Source organism: Dermacentor albipictus, chromosome 3 (assembly GCF_038994185.2).
Source record: "Dermacentor albipictus isolate Rhodes 1998 colony chromosome 3, USDA_Dalb.pri_finalv2, whole genome shotgun sequence".
NCBI classification, from domain to species: Eukaryota; Metazoa; Arthropoda; class Arachnida; order Ixodida; family Ixodidae; genus Dermacentor; species Dermacentor albipictus.
In genome coordinates, this window is record NC_091823.1 from 25,755,251 (window position 1) to 25,777,134 (window position 21,884).

Here is a 21,884-nt window from a genome sequence, read left to right on the forward strand (position 1 = left end):
TGGTAGAAGAGAATGTAAAGGTTAAGGCAGAAGGATTGTCACCTGCTGATCGAGTGGGTATAAAGTGTTACGGCGAAAAATTGAAAGAACAGAACACAAACTTAAAAAGAAATAAAGTTTTTCCGTGTCGCCGACCTTTACCTTACCGTCCCGTTCGAATTCATTCTTCAGTAAAGGTTAAATGCAACGAAAGCGTTGTATTTAATCCGCGTTTAGAAGTGGGTTTTCGAGCATTGCTTGTACCTGAAGAAGGAGGACACATTTCGCTGTCTTTGATCTTCAAGAAACCACTTTCTTTTTTCTATAACCAGCACAGATGCTTTGATAAAGCTGATGACAAAGGGTCTGCATATATCTATAGCGAGATAAGGTGGCTACACATTGTGCAAGCGAAAAAAGAAATGTGCAAGACATTCTAACTCGTAGGCCTTTTTCATTCACTGCTTTAAAGACTTGAGCAAGTAAGTTTTGAGAGCACGCTCCTTAGTGGCAATTTTGTCTTTAGAGTGAGTGAGTGAGTGAGTAAAGACTTTATTTGAAAACAAGGTATTGACGGATGACCTTGTTGTTAGGCAGCCACGAGCCCCTGGGCCCGGGCGGCTTCTTCAGCTCTCTCGATGACCTTGGCCTGCAGGTCAGGGTCGGAGCTGAGCAACACGGCCTCCCACTGCTCAGTATTACTTATTTCGTGATTTGTATGATTTTCGGCTGGGCACGACCACATAATATGGAATAGATCCGCTTTTTGCTGACAATGCTTACATGTATTAGGGTATTGGTCCGGGTAGTAGTAGTGATAGGCTACGGGGTTGGGGTAGGTGTTCGTCTGAAGTCGTCTCCAAGCTACTTCTTGTCGCTTGTTAAGCGATTTGTGTGCTGGCGGGTACACTGCCCTGGCTAACCTGTAGTGCTGAGTTATTTCCTGGTAACTGACCATGCGATCCCTCCCTGATCCTAGCGTGAGCCGTCCGGGTGCTCGGTTGGCGAGTCCTCGAGCGGTGGTGTGGGCGGCATCGTTGCCGGGTAGGGAGGAGTGTGCTGGTGCCCAAATGATGTGGATTGGTCGTGGGTGTTGGTTTGTGTCTATTATGTGTTTTACGGGAGCCGAGACCCGACCTTTCGCAAAATTGCGTACTGCTGCTTTGGAATCGCTGATAATGTAATGACAATGTGTGGAGGCTATTGCCAGAGCGATAGCCGCCTCTTCCGCTGTTTCGGAGCTTCTGGTGCGAATTGAACCACCAGCGCGTATTTGACCTGAGGAGTCCACCACTGCAAGGGACATACAGTTGCGTTCTATGTATTCTGCTGCGTCGACATAGACTACGTCTTTGAAGGCGTGGAATTTCTGATGTAGGGCTTTGGACCGCTCGGCCCTCCTTTCCTTGTGGAATTCGGGGTGCATGTTTTTAGGGAGTGGATTAATTTTGAGATGGCGCCTCTGATCGTGAGAAATGTCTACTTTAACGCTTTGCATCGACTCGTAGTTGATGCCGAGATTCTGGAGGATGTTTCGCCCGGCGGCACTCTGAGCTAGCCTTTCGTATTGAGATATAAGGTGCGCTTCTACTAGTTCATCGAGGGTGTTGTGCACACCTAGGGCTAGCAATTTAGCGTTTGCCGTTCTTATAGGTAGCCCAAGAGCCTGTTTATAGGCCCTCCGGATAATCCCCTCTATTTTCTCTCTCTCAGCCGCTTTGAGGCAGAGGTACGGGGTGATGTAGGTGATGCGGCTGAGAACAAAGGCTTGTACCAACCTTATGAGGTTGGCTTCTTTCATGCCAGAGTGTCGGTTGGCAATTCTTGAAGTGAGTCGCATCGTCTGCTGAACGCATGCTTCCAGTTTGTGAATTGTGTTGCCGTTGCGCCCGTGAGCTTGCATGAAGAGGCCTAGTACACGGATGGTGGTCACCACCGGGATCGCGCCTCCTCCGGCTCGCACAGTGATTTCTGGGGATGGCGCAGTGTCGGATTTGCGGTTTGTAGGGGCTCTGAGTAGGAAGAGTTCTGATTTTTGCGGGGAGCAGGCGAGGCCTTTGTCGGTAACGTACTTTTCAACCGTGTCTACAGCTTGTTGCAGCGTGGTTTCTACATCTCCATCGCTACCTTTAACCACCCACAGGGTAATGTCGTCTGCATACAGACTGTGGTGTAGACCTGGAATCTGATTAAGTTGTTCCGGTAATCTGATCATCGCTAAATTAAAGAGGAACGGGGATAAAACTGATCCCTGCGGGGTGCCACGACTTCCAAGAGGGATCTTGTCCGATTGTAGTTCCCCTATTCTTAGTTCCGCTGTGCGGTGGTTGAGGAAGTCTTTGATGTAGTTGTAGGTCTTCTGGCCCACACCTAGGTGCTGCAGATTCTCTAGTATAGCCTGATGCGCTACGTTGTCAAAGGCCTTTATAAGATCAAGCCCCAGGACAGCCCGGGTACCATTCTTGGGTATGTGGTCCAGAACTTGATGTTTAAGCTGAAGCATGATGTCTTGCGTGGAAAGTTTTGGACGAAAGCCAATTATGGAGTTCGGGAATAAGTTGTTGTCCTCCGCAAAATTGTGGAGGCGGTTAAGTATAACGTGCTCCATGAGTTTTCCTACGCATGAGGTCAGAGAGATCGGGCGCAAGTTCTCGAGCTGTAGTCGCTTACCATGTTTCGGTATGAATATTATTTGTGCATGCTTCCAGTGCGAGGGGATAGAACCTGTTTCCCAACAGCGGTTGAAGTACTCTGTTAGGGCAGTGATAGATACGTCGTCTAGATTTCTGAGGGTCTTATTTGTTATTCCATCGGGGCCTGGTGCAGATTTAGTTCGGAGTTTCAGCAAGACGGCTCGTACTTCAGCCTCTAGGATGGGTGCGTCTAGGTTAAGATTCTCCGGACCAGTGTATGGCTTCTGGGGGATTTGTGCATTTGTGCCTATGTACCGGGTTTTGAGCTCTGTGAGGAGCTCGTCGTTCGTGCCCTGGTATTGGTGAGTGATCTTATTGAGGCATTTCCTCTGCTCGGATTTACTCTTATCCGGGTCCATAAGGTATCGGAGGAGATTCCACGTTTTGGCTAGACCGAGTTGTCCCTGCATGCTGTCGCATACCTTTTCCCATTGGTTTTTGGTTAATTGGTTAGCGTATTCCTCGATTTCTATGTTAATTTGCGCGATGCGCAAGCGGAGTGTACGATTTAGTTTATTCTTTTTCCAGCGGGTTTGCATGCTGTTTTTGGCTTCCCACAAGTGTAGGAGGCGGCTATCCACCTCGACCAGACCATCGTCTTCAGGGATTTCCCTCGTGGCGCGTTTCACGCAATCTCTGAGATCCCCGATCCAGGCCTCGAGATCGTTTATATGCTCGGTGGCGGTTGTCTCCCGAATCTGGCGGAAGCGGTCCCATTCCGTGAGCGAGACTCGTTTGCCCTTCTTGCGGGGTGGACCCGCCTGAATGTGGATTTCTATGATATAATGATCGCTACCGAGGCTTTCCCCGGTATTAGTCCAATCATAGTTGCCTATGTTTTTGATGAAAGTTAGATCGGGAGTGGTGTCAACACTGACACTATTCCCGATACGGGTGGGTGTCTGGGGGTCTGTGATCAGAGTCAGTCCCTGTTGTTGGGCCTCCAGCCAAAGATTACGACCTTTGACTACCTCTGTGCGGTATCCCCATGCAGTGTGGGGAGCGTTAAAGTCACCTAATAATAATATGGCCTTTTGTTGGGAGATTCTGAGAACCTTCCTGAATAGAGTTCCGAACTTGTGACGTCGGCACTTTGGGCTACTATAGACATTAAGAATGAATATGCTTTCATCCTCCTTACGTTTAGGAATGAGTTCAATAAAGACGTGGTCTATGTCGACTTCTTCAATATCATGTTTAATGACTGTTAGATTTCTGTGAACTAGAATAGCGGTGGTGGAATCCGACCCAGAAGCATTATAGGATTTATACCCTGCCAATTTTGCGTGGCCTCCCGTCTCCTGAAGGGCAATGATATCAGGGGCCGCCTTACCCCGAAGGAACTGCTGAAGGTTTCCCCGTTTGCGGCGAAACCCACGGCAGTTCCACTGCCAGATCTTGTAGTTAGGAGTGTGAGCCATTTTGAGGTGGCGGGGGTTCAGCGATCGGTTTGGAGATTTCGGATAGGGGTGGACGGTCATAGGGTTTGGATGCCACGCCCTTAAGGGAGCCGGAGGCCGTGGATGTAAATCTCGACTCCCAGCGAAGTACTTTGGCTTCGGTCGCGGCTACCCGAGACTCTAGGTTGGTGCTTCTGGTTTCCAGAGAGTCTAGACGTGCGCTTATTTGTTGCAAGTGGGCACCATTCTCCTGATGTTGCTGAAGCATCTGGTTGGCAAGATCAGTAATCATATGTTCTAGTTTCTCGAATCTTGGTGATATGTCTGAAGAGTTGTCTGTATGATCTTCTGCCTTACGTTTATGTGGTGGTGCTGTGGTGTTGAGTGAGGGATTAGATGGTGGGGTAGGACGCGGCGTCTGACTGCGCTCCTGTTGTTTTTGTTGTAATCGGGTGATTTCTGCACGCTGCTTAGTGATTTAGGTTCGCTGTTGTTCTATTAACTGCCTCATTTGTTGGAGTTCTGCCTCGAGAGCCTGCATCTTAGGATACTGAGCATTGGGAGAAGAGACCGTGTTAGCCCAGCTCACCTGTGGACCGCTGTTAGTCGGGGTCGTTCGTCTCCCGGAACTCGACCGGTTCCGCGACGTCCCGTCGGAGTCGGTGGCACTTGGAGTTGAGCTTAGTCTCGGGTAAGACCGAGATCGGCTCCTACTGCTCGATCCTCCGGGAAAAAAGCTTGCACTGGTTTCTTGGCTGTTCTGCGTCGATCGGCGTTCTCGCGATCTACTTTGCCTGCGCTCGTTAGGGATGTTCTGTTCTTCCACCGATAGTTTCTGCCACTGTCGTTGTCGGATGATGTAGGGGATTTGGAAACGTTTCCTGCATTGCTTTGAGCCGGAGAGATGGTTGCCGTTGCAGATAGCGCATACTAGTTCGCAGTCATGGTCCGTTGGCGGGTTTTGCTTGCCGCACCGGATACAACATTTTTCGTTCGGGGTGGGGCACACATCGTCCCGGTGGCCGACTTTTCGGCAGATTCCGCACACTTCGATCTTCTTCTTGTACAGAAGGCACCGGTACGTAGTATTTCGGTAGTTGACGTAGTGTGGTACTTCTTCACCTTGAAAAACGATGATAACTGAGGACGTCTTGCCCATGCGCCTGGCGTGCAGGACCCGGGGGGTATTACGCGCCAAACTTCTAATAATGTCTTCTTGTGTGTCGTAGAGAAAACTTTATCTTTAGAGAAAACTGACATGAGTGGAGCTTGGCTTAAATTGATATTCTTATTCTAATTTTTGCCTGTATCGGCGATAGTGGCAACGCTGTCATTGCTGTGGGGCGTCCTGAGCAACAGCGCTTGTCCACCATACGAGGCAACGTCCGCACTTCTGCCGACAGTGACAGGGACGGGAAAATATTACAAATGCAATTTTCGCGTGAAAAAAAAAATTGTTTTTTTATGAACACGATCACTGTTCAGTGAACGCCATGAAGCACTCAGTGCCCAGTACTTCTCAGGAAATCTTTTCATAAATTTCACAATCGTTATTGCCATTCTAGTTTAAATCCACGGCACGATGTAGGAGTCTCTCAGAGATCTATACTTACCTATGGGCAGCATTGATTGATTGATGGGCTCGATTTGATAATATCGGAAACTGCAACTTTAGTCACCGGCTTTTCCGCAACATTTGATTGTCTAATAGATATACATAAATTACATAATAAAATAAGCTAGCATTGGCGTACACCATCTTATCTCTGCAAATTTAATAATCTGATCATCCGGTTGATCCTTCTGCCGCCCTCGACTTCATGTTGTCAAATTTTTTGCTATCACCTATCCCCTATCACAATAAAGTTTGCCGATACCATTAGGTTGCATTCCCTGACCGCCACTAATCTCTCATACCTGTTACATGTCCTACCCAAATCGACTTCCTTATTTCGATGCTGACAAAAAGGTCCGTACGCTGTTTTGTCGGTAATACGTACAGTCGCCTAATGCTATTTAATATGCGTACAATTAAGCGGCTGTGACCAGAAGGTGCATCAGCGCCTTGCGCCGGGGCACGGGTGACGCATTGAATGGAACAGCCTATAGGAAACAACAGCTGTGATACGCGTGAGCTTTTGCGCATGCGCGCCCGAGTAGCGTCGCGAGGAGTCTGCCGGCGTCAACAAGGAAAAGTGCGTTTCAACGTTTGGTTTTTGCGTCCCGTTGGGAGAGGGAAACGGATCTGAAGAGGTACGTTGCGGCGTGATCGGTTGTTTATACAGTACACGATTTTGACCGACGAAGAGGGGGCCGAGCTCGCGCGTTTCTGTTCGGTCTAATAAAACAAGTCGCAACGTAAAACTTGCACATACGATGTCGGCTCACAGGCATCTCTAAGCGCACTGATCTCATGATGGAATAGCGCATGATATTCAACGGACTATATCACTTCCTTACATTTTTATATTTATAGCGTCATTTTAGTTTTTTTTGGGTGTATAGCATTGAGCATGCATACCACTGGGCATGTGCCCATCCATGGGCAATTCTATGCGCATCGCATTTGATCGTGCGTCACTTATTTTGACCGCTATTCCTCCCGCACATTTCAGCAAGTGCATTAACTGGTTCGACACCGTTTTTCTTTTGGGATGCACGAGGATATGGCGCTCGTGCGTCATTAGTTAAGAATTGGGCAGGTGCGCTTCCTACCCGCTATACTTGCGCCTATCATTTTCTCTTCCGTTGTCAGTTGCGCGGCTATGTGCTTCCTCACTGGTTTCATGGTCGCAGTTCTCATTTCTGTAACATAGGCATTGACCAAATGCACTGAATATTTAAGGACTCGCAAAAAAAGAAACAGCTTTCTCCTTTTCTTCGTTTCCATCCATGTGAGCCTGTATGTGCACCCATCGCCATGGCAACACTCCCGCGTAACACGTAGCGCACATATACCGGGGCTGGGTGACTAATGGCGCGGACCGCTTAATCGCTGCCGTTTGTATCTCGCGCCCACGGTGCATCGAGAAGCAGTATCAGCGCGCAGCATCCGCGAAAGAAAGCTCGAGATGTCGTCAATCACTCTCACTGGCCACTGACAATCTCGCGTCTTGGCAGGCACCTTGCACGGCTGCCTCACCGCATCGCGAGCACGCGCGCGCGGCGGGCTTCCAAAAATAAGACGCCGAGAGATGAAGAAATTAAAATAAATAAATAATAACAATAAACGAACTAACTAATGGAAAGCAAAGATGATGCGCGGTTTTCACTGCGATGCTACGAAGACGCGCGGGCGGCACCTGTGCAATGCAGGCGGTGCGCACCGGGCTCTGAAAAAGATGGAAGCGGATTGTTGGTGAGTCACCGCGCTCGTACGTATACGTACACTCTCTGCGCCGGAGCGTATTCGGGCTTAAATAGAAACCAAAGTCGGACGGGGTGAGGCCTTGGGGGAACAGGCGCTAGAGACGGAGGAGAAAGGAAAAAAAGATAGACAGAGAGAGAGAGAGGAGAGGAAGGAGGTAGTCAATAGTAGCGGCATTTAGACTGCGAGACCACTCTTCAGAGCCATTTTTGGGGCTCGATTCACGTTGCAGAACTTTTCAGGCGCAGCGATATCTCTAGTGTTGCTCGCATTACGAGAGAAAGAGTGAGTGAGTGAGAGAGAGAGAGTGAGAGAGAGAGTAATATTTTTTTTAATGCTTGGGCCTCATGATTGTTATAAATAGAGCCAGTGATAATAAAGATGCATCGCGAGTTTATATTACGCGCAACTGCATCACGATCTGCGGCGGGAGTAATGGCGTTGGCAGAGTTTGAGAGATTGGCTCGGAGAGGTGATGCACCATACGTGTTCAAAAAGCGGAGATGCAGCGTGGTAGCATGATCGATAATTGGTGTGTTTAAGGTCCCCTCTTCGTACTCGTCTTTGTGCGTTTGTTTTTACAGTTTCAAGATGTAAGATCCCGAAGGAACACTTGAGAACTGAGGTACATGCTGAGTAGCGGAAGATTCGTGATTAAATTCGAGCTCATGGGATTCTTGAGCGTCCACCTAAGAGGACGAGCCGCATTTCTGCCCTCTGCCCCGAACTAAATGCGGCCCCCTCGGCCAGGAAACGAACCGCGACCTCCTTCTCAGCATCTCAACCCGAAAGGACGGAGACGGAAGGCTGTGGAATAATGCGTATATCCATTCTATTTTCCTGTCCCTTTGGGCGCTGCACAATCCTCAGGGAAGAGTGAAGTTTGAAACATTCTTTGGCACTGACACAGCGTCCAATTGATAGGTTGCGCGACGTAGTCTACTTCTGACCTCAACAGAGGACGATACGAAGCAGGACATAACTAAATAGGATATGGCGAAAGGAAAGCAGAGAAGAGGGGACGTGACCCACCATCAGGATATTAGTTTTGAGGTGCAAGGTTGTATAATTTAAACAAGGTCGGATTCTCGACTTATGTTGCAATGTAGCCCAGAAACACGAAAGAAGAACAATTTTGCTGAAATGACTACTAAATAACTTATCCTAGTAGTTTACACTCATACTAATGACAAATATCTGGAAACGGACTTGTCTGTTATTCCCGGTCCAGACAGGGTGCACTAGTATGCGGGACTGACCGGTACAGAAGAAGCTGCTGTTGCACGACTTCGTGCATGAGTCTGTCACGCTGGTTTGTTGGGTTGTTGACCACTCTGTGCTGCTTAGAAGATCACCACACTCAGGGGTAGAGTTCAACTGTCAAGCAATACGACGCTTTTATTATTTGTTATTATCTTTATTATTTATGTAATCTTTATTATGTGATGCAACTTAGGTGGCATGAATATCTTTATTTGCTTTCTATGTGTACTTGAAGGAGCCACCACTTGCTGTTTAAGTAAATCTGTTTCGCCAATTAAACCAGGTGTCTTCTGGGCTTCAACGGAAGCAGATGTTTCTTCGTGCTGCCTTTCTTTCGAAGCATGTAGCTTTGTGAAACTTTACAGATGACGAACTGATGGCATCTTATGAACACTTCAGCGCTGTTTAGGTACTATTGCGCTCAGTGCAATTTACGACAAATGACCGGCTTCCGGAGCAACCTTTATGAGCCAATGCGAGCGCAGTTGGGCAATTAGTGATGAAATTAGGTTTTAAAATAGAAAAAAATGTTTTTGCACTGCGGTTATCTTTTGTTCTGAACTGCGCATCGATTTGTTGGTTTGTAGCACAAATGGCATGCGAGTGTTCACCTTCGCGTTATAGGTGATGTAAGGCACGAGAGCACCTAGCGTGCTGCGTCAATCATCACGTAATATTTATACAGGCACTGGGTACACGCATCATAGACACGCATCATAGACACGCACTCGGCTTGGCCCCAAGGGGGGTACTCAGTAAGTGTCCACCTAGCGGACATGTCCATTTGGTCTGCTGCTGTAGTGCCGATTGGATGAGTTGGGATACGCGTCAGAAGGAGGCAGGCGCGCTCAGCCAATCAGCACTTCAGCAGCCGACAAAACGGACATGTCCGCTAGGTGGACACTTACAGAATATCTCTCCAGTTCACGTCGTCAGGTGCCTTCAAAAGCAGCATGGAAAGAGATCATTTACTTTAGTGTTATGTTCTGCTTACGCCATCTTAACACTTTGATCAAGTTCATGGTTCTTAATCGAGTGCAGTAACCTGGTGGCTGTGTCAGAATGAAACATGCTTTCCTTGCGTTGCTTGTCGCGAGTGATAAATTTGGCGGATTCATTTTGTGAGCTCGCCTGCGAAGTACAGGGCGGACGCCTAATTACTGTTCACGATGGGTGAAATTGGCCCACACCCAGTTGGGCGCAGCTGACACTCGGCCCCTTCTCTCGCCCCTCCACCTGTGCAGCCGGAGAACGTGCTGTGCACCACGCGCACGGGCAATCGCATCAAGCTGATCGACTTCGGCCTGGCGCGCTTCTACGAGCCGGGCAAGAAGCTGCAGGTGCTGTTTGGCACGCCGGAGTTTGTGGCTCCCGAGGTGGTCAACTTCGACAAGGTCGGATACCAGACCGACATGTGGAGCGTCGGCGTCATCTGCTATGTCCTGTGAGTGCCCAGCGCTGTTTGGCTCACACGTGCATGCAAGACGAACTGGCCTATTTTCTTTTACCTATCTCGCTCGCTAGCTAGCTCGCTCACTCGTGTGAGTGAGTGAGCGAGCGAGGGGTACCCCCTGTCCCCTTTAGAAGAACTCTACCCATATATGCTGTGCCGAGGGAAGTATTCGTCCCCTTGAAAAAGACAAGTCCACTTGTAGAAAACGTTAGCTCCCGCCTTTACCTCGTTCGGGTTCATCTTGAATTTGCATCTCCCGTTTTTCCCCGTTTTCACATAAAGCTATACGCCTTTTTATCACGTTGCGCAGCTAGCAGTAGGATTTCCAGACACTGCGTGCGCTGGTAGTCGACGCTACAAAGAGGAAGCATTTACGCACGAAAGAAAAGCTAAACTTACGCATGGGAGCATGACACGCCAAATTACAACTAAACACTGAACTTTAACATGTTGAGCGGCACAGGCGACGCGTTGAGTAAAACGGGCGGGCGCAATTGACCTGTTCGTTTCAATTGTCCCGTAGTCTACGTTGTGCACCTTGTTGAAAGCAAACCATTTCGCCCAGCTTATAACCCTCAGACTGAACTTGTCGGTGGCAACGATGTTTACCGCTTAAGCAACAGAGATACGAAGTGTCGCTGAAAAGGCGTCTGTTCTATCAAATTTTATTACCACCAGCCAGTAGATCTAGTTGGAAATGCTGAGAGATTACTTAGAGCGCATAACCAATCTCACAACTACGCTGGAACTAGAAAAAAAAAAGAAATAAAGACTGCGTCAAACTCGGTTCGTATTACTCTAGTGTCACTAAAAGGTTATCCGCTGCCTGGAACTTCTCCTTTAAACGGTTCACGATGAGCTATCGTAAACGAAAGCTTTGATGGCTGAGCGGAACAACTGAATAACGATGTTCGACGTGACACCTTAATACTTGTGGGGGACTTTCTAATGATTAAACCTCCTGGCCTTTCTAATCCCATTTCTCGCTCTGGCTCTTTCCCAACGATTATACACACACATCGCAGTTGCTTCGGAGTGTGATGCCCTGACTCCAATAGCAAGACGAATTGAAAGAGGATACCAGTAAGCAGAATAATAATAACGCCCTCATTTTGATGGTGCTGAAAAAGCTGTTCACGGTTTCGTTAGCTTGGAGTAGGCGCTGGATTAGGGAAATTTCTCCTTACCGGACATTCTTTCTCCCATATGAAAAAAAAAACATTTTTTTTTCATTTAACGTATTCAATGACCTTCCTGCAGGCTCTCAGGACTTTCACCTTTCATGGGAAACAGTGAACTTGAGACTATGGCGAATGTGACTAGAGCGGAATATGATTTTGACGATGAGAGCTTTGACCAGATCTCCGAAGAAGCAAAAGACTTCATAGCCAAGCTTCTGCTAAAAGACAAAGAGTGAGTATCTTTAAATGACATATTTTCTTGTGCAGACAAGTACCTTACAGATGGCGGTGGCATATCGGCGCCAAAGAATGATGATCTGTCTCAGCTTTTACCTATGACAGGCAATGACAGTGCTTTATCGGATGGTTCACGTAAATGTTAATGAATCGTCAGTGAAATGTTACAAGGCAACTAGTATTTATGAACACTGGGTAATATATAGCCGCATCCGGAATCTCTCCTGATGTCTACATGCGTATCACGACTTTAGCCATATCGATCGCCATGTTTACTTGATCTCGCCACGAGACTTCAATTTCTTTCACCCGCCGTTTTGACTGAGTGGCTTTAGAGTTCTGCTGCCGACCACGATATAGTGAGATCGAGTCTCGGCCGTTGTGGCCGCATTTCGATGGCGGCGGTATGCAAAAACGTTCGAGTACTTAGATTTAGGTTCACGTTAAGGAACTGCAGGCGGTCCCGAAGCCCTTCACCGCGGCGTATTTCACAGGCAGTGCCTTAGTTTGGACGATCAATCAATCAATCAATCAATCAATCAATCAATCAATCAATCAATCAATCAATCAATCAATCAATCAATCAATCAATCAATCAATCAATCAATCAATCAATCAGTATTTGATTCATTATTTATGAATTCATCACATCATATCGCTGATTTGCTCCCTGCTCAACGACTTTTGCCCATTTTCCTTTTCGCAGAGACCGTATGACAGCCTCCCAGGGCTTGAACCATCCGTGGCTTCGGGTAGGTGTTACAACTCCTCTGCCTATAGAGGAAATTGAGGCGCCAGACTTTCAGGTTGGTCACTTGCCGCAGTGCTTTGGCACCGCGGCAGCCGTCCCCAAATGCACGACCACCTGACCGATGATGCCCCGCCACCAAAAACCCCGTGGTTCACTCTGCGCCCGTTGTCGTTGGTCCCCCCCAACCAGAGACCTGCGGCCCGTCAACCTGCACCCAGACCGTGTAGCTCGTATTTTCCAGGCATCCCTCCCGAACCGCGTTTGGAACGAATGATTGAAAGAATGGTTATTCTGACTGCGAAGCTTTATCTCTCACTGCATATAATAATGAGTGCTCCCTTTGCTTATTGCTTGTTCGGGTAACTTTCAAGGGCAACAGTATGGAAGTGCCTGTTTGGAACAGGTTCTGGTGACTGTAAAACTTTTACTTTCTAGAGAATACGTGCACGTATAAGAAAAAGCTGAAAAGCTCATGTTTTGTGTTCGTTGCAAACGCGGCAAGTGGTGTAAAAAATAGATATATTGAGCCCATTATTCCTGTGTCACCGATTCCCTTTGTAATTTACTATTTCTGATCTCTCCTGTGTTTATGTGTGTGTGTGTCACTTGTTAATGATATGATTAATGTACTGTTCTTCTGAAATATCCGGTTAAAGAACCTGCAAACTCTGCTTCTAAGATATTTTCTTGCTCCTGGCATGTTTCTTGGGCAACGAAAGCTATACCTCGAGAACGGACTTCATTCGATTCATCTGAGAATGAGATGTGCCCCCCTGGTCCCCTACTTGCAACCGAAGATTTCTTTGGTCGTATTAACATATCTGGAGAGACATCATGTTTTAACACACTAATTGTCACTGAAACTCACAGTATTGACGATGTCAATAGAATGATACCCATTTTGAAAAGATAATCTTAATACGTACCGGTGAATTTGTAGACCTGATTTCTATAGCGTAACTTACTGCCAATGCAGCGACGCAGTTAAGGACGTATTATAAAGAAAGGCTCGATATTGTGGCAGTAGCCCAGTGTCTCGTTATGAGCAAAGCGCGGTTATGCTGCACGCATCAGGTACAGTTCTTTGTTGCGGTGTAAAACGCTGACGTGTACTGAACGAATTTAGAAACTTTAAGTGATAAATACCTTTATATAATTCGCCGCATCATGCGTTCTTCATTTTTTTTACTTAGATTTGGAAAAAAAAAGTGATTTTCACGCATCTAATCGTTACAACAATAAGCACTTTACCATGCTGAAGCATGTTTGAAACGACGTGAAACCACATGACGTGCAATTTTGCCGAGCTATTTCAGGCTTAAGTCTTCTTTTTTGGCACACCTAGAACTTAGGCTACGTAAATGCTGCGAAGAAATGTATAAGATACGCAAGAACTACGCCCTCCTTGTGCAGAAAGAGCTTGCAGTCGGTACTTTATATCGAAACTTTGGTGAGGTGAGGCGGCATAGGATTAAAAAGAGCTGAACAGGCACGTTCTATGCCTATATATAGTAGGGAACTAAAAAAGAACAGTTCTTTTTAATGTATTGATACTTATGAGGCTGCATTAAGTGCCAGTAACGCAAAGTGTATAAAAGTTGTCCTCAGTCACTGAAGCTCTTCCTAATCTATTTGTGCACTCTATATAATTTTCTTATACACACTTTCTTGTTTTTATTCAAACAGAAAGATAAGAAGAGAGATGACACACAGCTGGACAAGAAGAAGCTGAAACGTTTCGTCATCAGGAGGAGGTGGCAGGTACGAATTCAGCATCCTAGATTGCGAATAGAAAGAGCAGATGTTCTGCTAACGCGTATGCGCCTTGCTAAATCGTACTTTGATGTACATAAATAACTACATGTGATCTTTCATTAAACGGTGTGTGTTTACGCATTAGAGCCCAACTGTAATGATATTTCGCTTTGGCTAAATTGATTATAAATGCGCTGTGTATATGACTGATGCAACGTCTGCAAGGTCGCACGGCTGGTAATTGCATAACATTCTTACTATCGCCCTCTGAACGCCACCTAGGCAGACGACGCGTGCACTTGGTGGTAAGCGGATATGAGCCAGAACGTCGCCTCCGAGATTTTTCAACGCTCCGCGAGCGGAGGCCAATCTCAGAGGCCATGCCGAGGAGCCGCGCGCGTAATGTTGTGCGCCACTTTCGGCGAGCGGTAGTGGTGGCTTTTCTCTTTCAGTTTTTAAGCGTAAAGAACGGCTATTCTTGCGATATCTTCGTGACGCTTCCGCTCGTGTTTCAAACGTAATATTTTGCACGGAGGCTTCTCTTTGTTATAACGTTGTATTGGTGGTGAATAACTACACTAACTTAAACATTTAGTTCAATTCTTCTTGCGCGGTCCAAGATATCGGTGGCAGTTGTATATTAAGCGACGTCAGAATATATAAATGATTCATTTCCCACATCCGCGTATTGTTGCAATACTAACACGACGTTTTCATTGATTTAAGGTGGCTGCGAGCATGACATTTTGATGTCGTTGCTGGAAAATGACCGAATAACCTATCGTTTGAGGTATCTGTTTGCGTATGTGTATAGGTGTGCGTGTATGCTGTCAAACGTGAAGAGAAGCGCAAAATGGGGGCCGGAGTAGTGAAATTACCATCCCAAGTGACTTAGAAGCACCGTACATGCCACGTCATGACAACAGGGTCTGAAATAAAGGATACAGCCAAACACTTCTACAACGAACGCCTTCACGGCGAATATGCTTGTAGAACGAAGGAATCTGGCATCCGGCGGCTGATTTGTTGCTTTCTAACGAACGGCCACTTATATAGCGGTGCCACTCTGCCCTCCGCAGAGGCCACTCAGCGGCGCTCTCGGCTAACGGTAGCGCTAGCGATGCACTAAGCAAGAGGGCCGATGTTAACGAGTGTTGCACTCCTAGTGCACTGCTTCAAGGATCATCCAACTCATCGGCGGCTTGTTGCAAAACAGCAGCAGCTGCGGCGGCTGACGAATACGTCGCAGTTGAAGACGACGTAAAAATTTTATCGTAGCTGACTACCGACTATGTCTTCAAAGCCTTCTGGCCAGGAAGGGCGCGAATATCAACGAAGGCAGTAGTGAAGAAAATCCTGCAAACAAAAGAAAAAAAAATTAAGCCAAGGGAACGTGATAGCTGAATTCCACGATCTGCAGATGTACATGACGTTGCTCCTTTGTTCCTCTCCGAAGAATGCAGTGAAGCTCGGGGCAATAAGGTCGGCCTGTAAGCACACATTCCAGCCAGGTGAAATGTGCGCGAAAAATAGCGATTTATTTCATTGTCTTTCATTGCTTCTTGTTAAATAAATGTTTTTTCTTCTTGAGCATGTTCAGCTTGCTCTATGGTGAGCAGAACGATTCTCAATCTTTAAAACGAAGTGACCTGTGTAATGAAGAATTTTGCAACTCCGAAGCAGTTCATTGTAAGGGCATTTCACGGCACTTCGTTGTGCCACAAAAGCAAGACTCTCAGAGTTGATCTTCTCACACATTGTTATTCGCCGGTTAAAACTACTATGTGCTCAGCGGCAGTGCATTACAGTGCGCAATGCTCCGCTGAAGTATTCTTCCGCAGGTTTTTAGTGTTGCGCTGTGTGCACACTTGCTCTCAGGGAAAAATTTCACGGATCGCGGCGCAAGCGTAATGATTCGTTGTTTTGCTAATAATAGCCTTTTAGTTAGTAGCCTAGCGTAAAAGCTAGAGATATTGTAGTCTACGAATATACCATCATAATATTTTAGGAATTTTAACGGTGTATTGTTCCCTTAGCTGATGAGAGGGATAAAGGTTAGCTTAATCTTAAGAGGAGTTTTTCTGGTTCATGTGTAGGTCTGCTACAATCGACGTTACAGGACGGCATCAATGTAATTGACAACTTCTTAAAAGGAAGGGGCGTGCGACTTTCTTACTATACGACAGCTGTACTGCCTTTTACGATGCGGCAGCTGAAGATCTTTTATGCGAAGCATATTACGAGAGCTCAACCCAGCTCCTCAGGCGCGGCGGTGTCGCCTTGAAACCACGTGACACCGTGACGTCACGACAGAGGAGAAGTGGCTTTGGCTCAACTCTTGCAAGACGGGCTGGGTGGGAATCGAACCAGGGTCTCCGGAGTGTGGGACGGAGACGCTACCACTGAGCCACGAGTACGATGCTTCAAAGCGGTACAAAAGCGCCTCTAGTGAATGCGGTGTTGCCTTAGAAACTAGCTGTTTCTAAGGCGTGCGTCTCTTGCTCAGGCGCACATTTCGTTGCCGCGCCGAACGCTGCTTTGCTCGACGCTCACCGCGTCCAATGCGGGGCGCGTAGTCGCTGCCCTGTAGCCCATTGTCTTACACCCCTTGGCGGGTCGACGGGAACGCTGTCGCGTTCCACTCTTGAAGGCGAAGCAGTAATGCATGAGTTGTTTCTTCGTCTAGCTGAACCAAATATAGCCAAGCAACAGCAGTTCACCAGGCTAAACAGTGGTTCAACAACTAAAATAAAGGCTAGTATGCTTCGCATCCTGGGCTTAACCTTACCTAAGCCACAGCCATTTTTTTAGCCTAGTTAAAAAAAAAACACTTTGACGTCTGTGACGCAGCACAACCTCATTGATATTAATCTAGATGGCCAATTGTTATGGGCCAAAGCAAGTAAATTCTAATATAATCTTGCGTCGCCGTCTATTCGGAACAACAGCTGTATGACTGCTACAAGTTCACAATGTACTAGTAAAGCTGAAAAATAGCTTATTGTACGCCCATTCTCCATGGTCTATCGCGAACTTCGGAGGAGAGACTGCAGCGTTTATTGGCAAGTGGACCTAGAGCGTGTCTTGTCGTTCCACACGCAACCTTGAGTCCTCTTCTTATCGCTGACGCTCGTCATCCGCCTTTTCCAGTTATGCGAACAGTTGAAACTTGAAACCACGTGTACGCCATCCTAACGCAAAATGAAGGGCACCCACTAGAGGAGTTTCTTCAGGAAAGAATCGAAAATAAAATGCATAAGTTTCTTCAGGATGATAAATCCTTATTACGGAGTTTTGAAATATCCAGAGTGGATCTCAGTTATGCCCCTTGGATGCTGTCAACACACAAGATAGAGTTATCACCTGAAGGTATCATGTGCAAGAGCGAATATTCAAGATAGCTGCGCAACAACTTGCACTATTCCAAATTTACTCCGTATATCCAAAGTATATTCATGTGTATATGGACGGATCGTGCCAAAATAATTTGTCTGCATCTGCATTCATCATACCGGACCTTAAGAGGAGGCTTTAGCTCGGGCCAACTCCGACGCGGTCTATTCATATACATGAAAACGCAGAAATGCCTTTCTGAGATAACCCCTGAACCGATTTTAATTAAATTTGTTGCATTTGAGAGACAACTTTAAATTATGGTGACGTGTTCGAAGAGGAATTTCGATTCAGGTCTTGAATATTGTTAAAAGAATTTTCAGAAATTTGAAAGTTTGGAAAAAATAGAAGCACGAAGTTTACAAATTAATAGCTCTGCATCAAGAACAGATATCGCTGTTCTGTAAACGGCGTCCATTAGATCATTGAAAGCGGATAATTTGGATAAGTCAACTCATATCTTACGTGAATTTTTTATGTTGTGTAAGAGGGTTCTGCGAAAGCTGTATTTACATATTACTATTTTTTTCGAATTTATGTGTAACATACCAGTTTTGTCCGCCTTAAATGTAGTATTCAGATGCAATTCGCAGAATTGTGATATCATTTTTCATTGCTGAGTTGCAGAGTTGTAAACTTGATAGTTTAGTATTCTGAAAATGTGCGTCTTTTGCCAATTTTTATAAAAACTGACGACCTAAATAAAAAATTCGAGATTAACAGTCACTAGATTTTAAGATTTCGTTTTAAATTTAACAAATCTCGTCAAATTTTTTGCAGTGGTTGCCGAGAATTACGAATTCTTTTACATGCATTTAGGTAGGAGGACCCGAGCTAAAGCTTCCTGTTAAGCTCGAATAGAAGTTTAGATTATCTCGAGTGACATGCTCTGCAGTGACCAAACTATTTGCAATCCTTTCTGCCTTCCGCTTTGTGGCGTCAGTAGAGGTCGCACAGAACTGGGCTATTTGCAACGATTTCCCAAGCCGCCATCACGTCAATACATAGCACAGACCGAAATGTGTTGAATATACACGTTGTATGTGAAACCATCAAGGAACACACAAAAGCTAGTGCAAGAAATTACATTACAGCGTGTCAATGTATTCCAGCACGCTGCAATATTCCTGGAAACACTCTAGTGGACACTGCTGCAAAGCAGGCGCACGAAAATGAAAATACCACAGATCCCCCTTTTGCCCATAGTGAAATCCTCCTGTTGCTGAGGAGGATATGCTATCGACTCAACACAAACACCTGGTTTGATCAGAAATCAGAGTGCTCCTAGTTATTCTTTACAGATCCTAACAATCAATTGTCCATCTCACCAATTTTGAGCGACAATAGAAATTTTCTGACTTTATTGAACTGTCTGCGGCTTGGGACAGCACTTACGTATCACAATTTATACAGGATTCAACGCGTTTCTAGCCCCCAGCGCCATCGTGGTAACGCTGACGAAGACATGACACTTTTCGAGTGCCCACGACACGATACTGCTAGGCAACGACTGCCGGGCGATTTAATGTTGTTAGACCGCAGACATCTCACCCCGAAAAGAAGAATACTTGGACCGTGACCAACGATAGAGCTACAGAAAAAAAAATCTTCACTCTTCACTCTCGTGGCGATATACCCGTGCTTAAAGTTACGTATATGTGTACCGTAAATGAATGCATGTCGTTCGATTGTTTTTTATTTACCTCTGCCACAGAAAACAGTTACTGCCAAGAGCGAAATTGTGGATTAAAGGAGGAATAGGTGGGGCGCTTTTCAAACAGAAAGTCGCTGCAGCGAGGCCCCACCTTAGTCATATTTTAGCGTAACTAAAAGCGCCCATTTCAGCACAAATACACCAACTAAGACTGACGTCATATCCCATTACCTTATCTTCTCATGATATACAGTGAATGGGCTAAACGCTCAGCAGTTCGTCTCGTCAAGCCGGGTTGCCTAAATTTCTTGCGCCTTCCTCTGAATACGAAAGCTTCGTCCTTTGCAACGCCCTCAGTCAACTCGATGGAATGACTTTCTCTCAGAGCAGTATTTTCAGACCATACGAGTCTCGCGCTTCACAGCAGTCGAAAGCTAGAAGAGCGATGCCGCCGTTCCTGATCTCGATTAGACTGACTGACTGTGTGTGGAGCTATATTGAACAGTTCGGTTTGTGCACGTTTCCAGCACGCCTGAACTGTGTCCTATCTCCCCCTCTTTATCTTTCCTTCCAACTTCCCCCTCCTAAAGTGTAAAGTTCGTGGCCACTTGCCGTTAAACTACAAACTCTTTGTTAACTCTTTGTTATTGCAGAAAATGGTGAACGCATTTCTAGCCCTCAGGCGCATGGGAGCCACCATCTCGCCATCTACGCCTTGAACGCTTAACAGGTGGGCTGCGTGCTTCCCTTTCCGCATATCTACTACAACTGGGCTGTCCCACATTAGTATTGGTGCGTGAACGTTATTTGAGCCTCTCATCTTTTAGATGCTTATGCATGTTTTTTTTAAGTTCCCGATCGCATATTCCACTACACAATTCATAATGCAACTTCTCTTAGTGAGATGACGTGTTAGCCGTATGTCGGTATTCGAGCTAGAAAACATCCAAGAAACGCAAGAACAAGCACCCCGTTGTTTAAAACTGAGCCTGAAACCCTGAACCCTGAAACCCTGAAACTTCGTTTTGTTAGTAAATTACAAATAAATGCCTGTGAGGTCTCACTAGGAAATGAGCGTGGAAGTATGTGGTTGAAAAAATAAGAGCATTCAGCTTACAGGTGCTTAGAGAAGGGTTTCTTTTTCTAAATGTTCACTCTACAAAGTAATACGGAAGGAGGAATTAAAACACAAGCTGAAGGAATCAACAAAGCTAGTACATTATTTGATTGCATGAGCTACCAGGAGGGATTTGTTTTAGAACTCAGTGTCTTAACCTGACTTAAAAAACGCACGCATATTGCTTTGAGAAATTTCTGGATTATATAAAAAATACATTTAGTCACAATTCAACCTGATAATGTCTAAATGAGAATTAAACTCCGCTCAAATCTTATAACGCAACTCTAGTGTTTGCAATGAGTTGATAGACTGGTCCAGGCCGACTCCCCGCGCATTGGCATTGTGCTACCTCAAGAAAATGTAGAAAAGGAATTCACCTTCGGGCTTGTTGACAGAGTAACGTTACAGCACTAATTTTAATTGTCGTGTGCTTTAACCTATTTCTTAGTTGCGTTTGCTGGCTCTCACAGGTGCTTTAGAAATTTTGTGTATACCTCCAGACTTTCCTCTTTTTTTTTATCTCTTACTTAGTGCTTTATTTGCATGGTTCCTAAAAACGATAAGAAGCCTCTTAAGCAGGAATTCCTTGCGATGCGATCCAAAAATAAAAAGGGAAACAAACGAGAATCTTCCACTTTCTTTTTCATGACTGCCACTTGCCAGTGACCGCCCATGCGAGCGAATTAGGAATCAAAACACGATATTGCTGTATAAAGCGCATAGTACGTATTTGTGCAAGAGCCTTCGAACTAGCTCAACAGCGATTGCAAGCGCAACTGCAGAATAACTGAGATCTCTCAGCATTGATGATGCATTGACGGTCGATTCAAGAGTTAGAAATGTTTAAACATTAAGGCCAATACGTCCCAGGAGATCTCTGGTTCCGTTATAGCACACTAATTCCGCCAAGAAGTGTTCATATTGCGGAATCTCTGACAAACTAATCTCGACTCGACACTATGCAATACCAGCACTGGTTAACACGTTCATTTGGGCTAGTTAGTGCGACATTAAACAAGTGATAGCAAACAAGGAATATTGTTAATGGTCACACAATTTGAGTTAGGGCTGTCGTTGATAAATGCCTTCTGTAGAAGACGGGGCTGTCTCTCGTGTGGGGATATGCTGTGCAGTTTTTAGACTGTCGAAAGTAATTCGAGTGAACTCAGTCACGTTGGGAAGCTCTTGAAGTTAAGGCACTTAGATGAGCGCCAACCATGTTAGTAAACACAATGTTTCCATCTCATCCCGACTTTGTCATGGGTGACTTAAAGAAGCCGCAATAGCTTCGGTGGCACCTGGCTTGTGTCACCGCCGGTGATTTTCGTCATAGGTGAAATAATATTCTCCATAAACAATTCAAGTTCCGCGGAAATTTCGCAGGGTGCAAACTTTTTGAAATACGATTAGAATTCTTAGCTCAACTTTAAAAACTTTGTGCCCATCTGTCTAGCCGTTTCACACCGCCGCTTCAATTCGCAGAAAAATCCTTTAAAATTCCTCCCTCGTGTGGCGGAATCAAACCCCTGTTCACTTGGTGCTAAAGCACAGCAGACCGATGTTTGAGCACTGCGCCACGAATGCCCACGGGCTGCGAGGGAATAACTCTCAGCATTAGTGCGCACTGGAGCGATAACT

At 45.9% G+C, this 21,884-nt stretch overlaps 1 protein-coding gene across 5 annotated transcripts in view; it reads left to right on the top strand.

Moving 5' to 3' along the window:
* The window catches only part of LOC135903910 (myosin light chain kinase, smooth muscle-like), a 165,682-nt gene that overhangs the window by 142,440 nt on the left and 1,358 nt on the right, over positions 1-21,884 (top strand). For 3 of the 5 annotated variants that reach the window (XM_070535246.1, XM_070535249.1, XM_070535245.1), the window contains 5 exons: positions 9,947-10,146; positions 11,416-11,568; positions 12,280-12,379; positions 14,011-14,085; positions 19,780-19,856. In XM_070535246.1, the coding sequence (XP_070391347.1) occupies positions 9,947-10,146; positions 11,416-11,568; positions 12,280-12,379; positions 14,011-14,085; positions 19,780-19,845 (594 nt within the window). In that variant the 3' untranslated portion in view covers positions 19,846-19,856. Of the gene's footprint in view, positions 1-9,946; positions 10,147-11,415; positions 11,569-12,279; positions 12,380-14,010; positions 14,086-19,779; positions 19,919-21,884 lie in introns of all 5 variants that reach the window. The other 2 variants (XR_011512681.1, XM_070535248.1) reach the window with 2 other exon arrangements.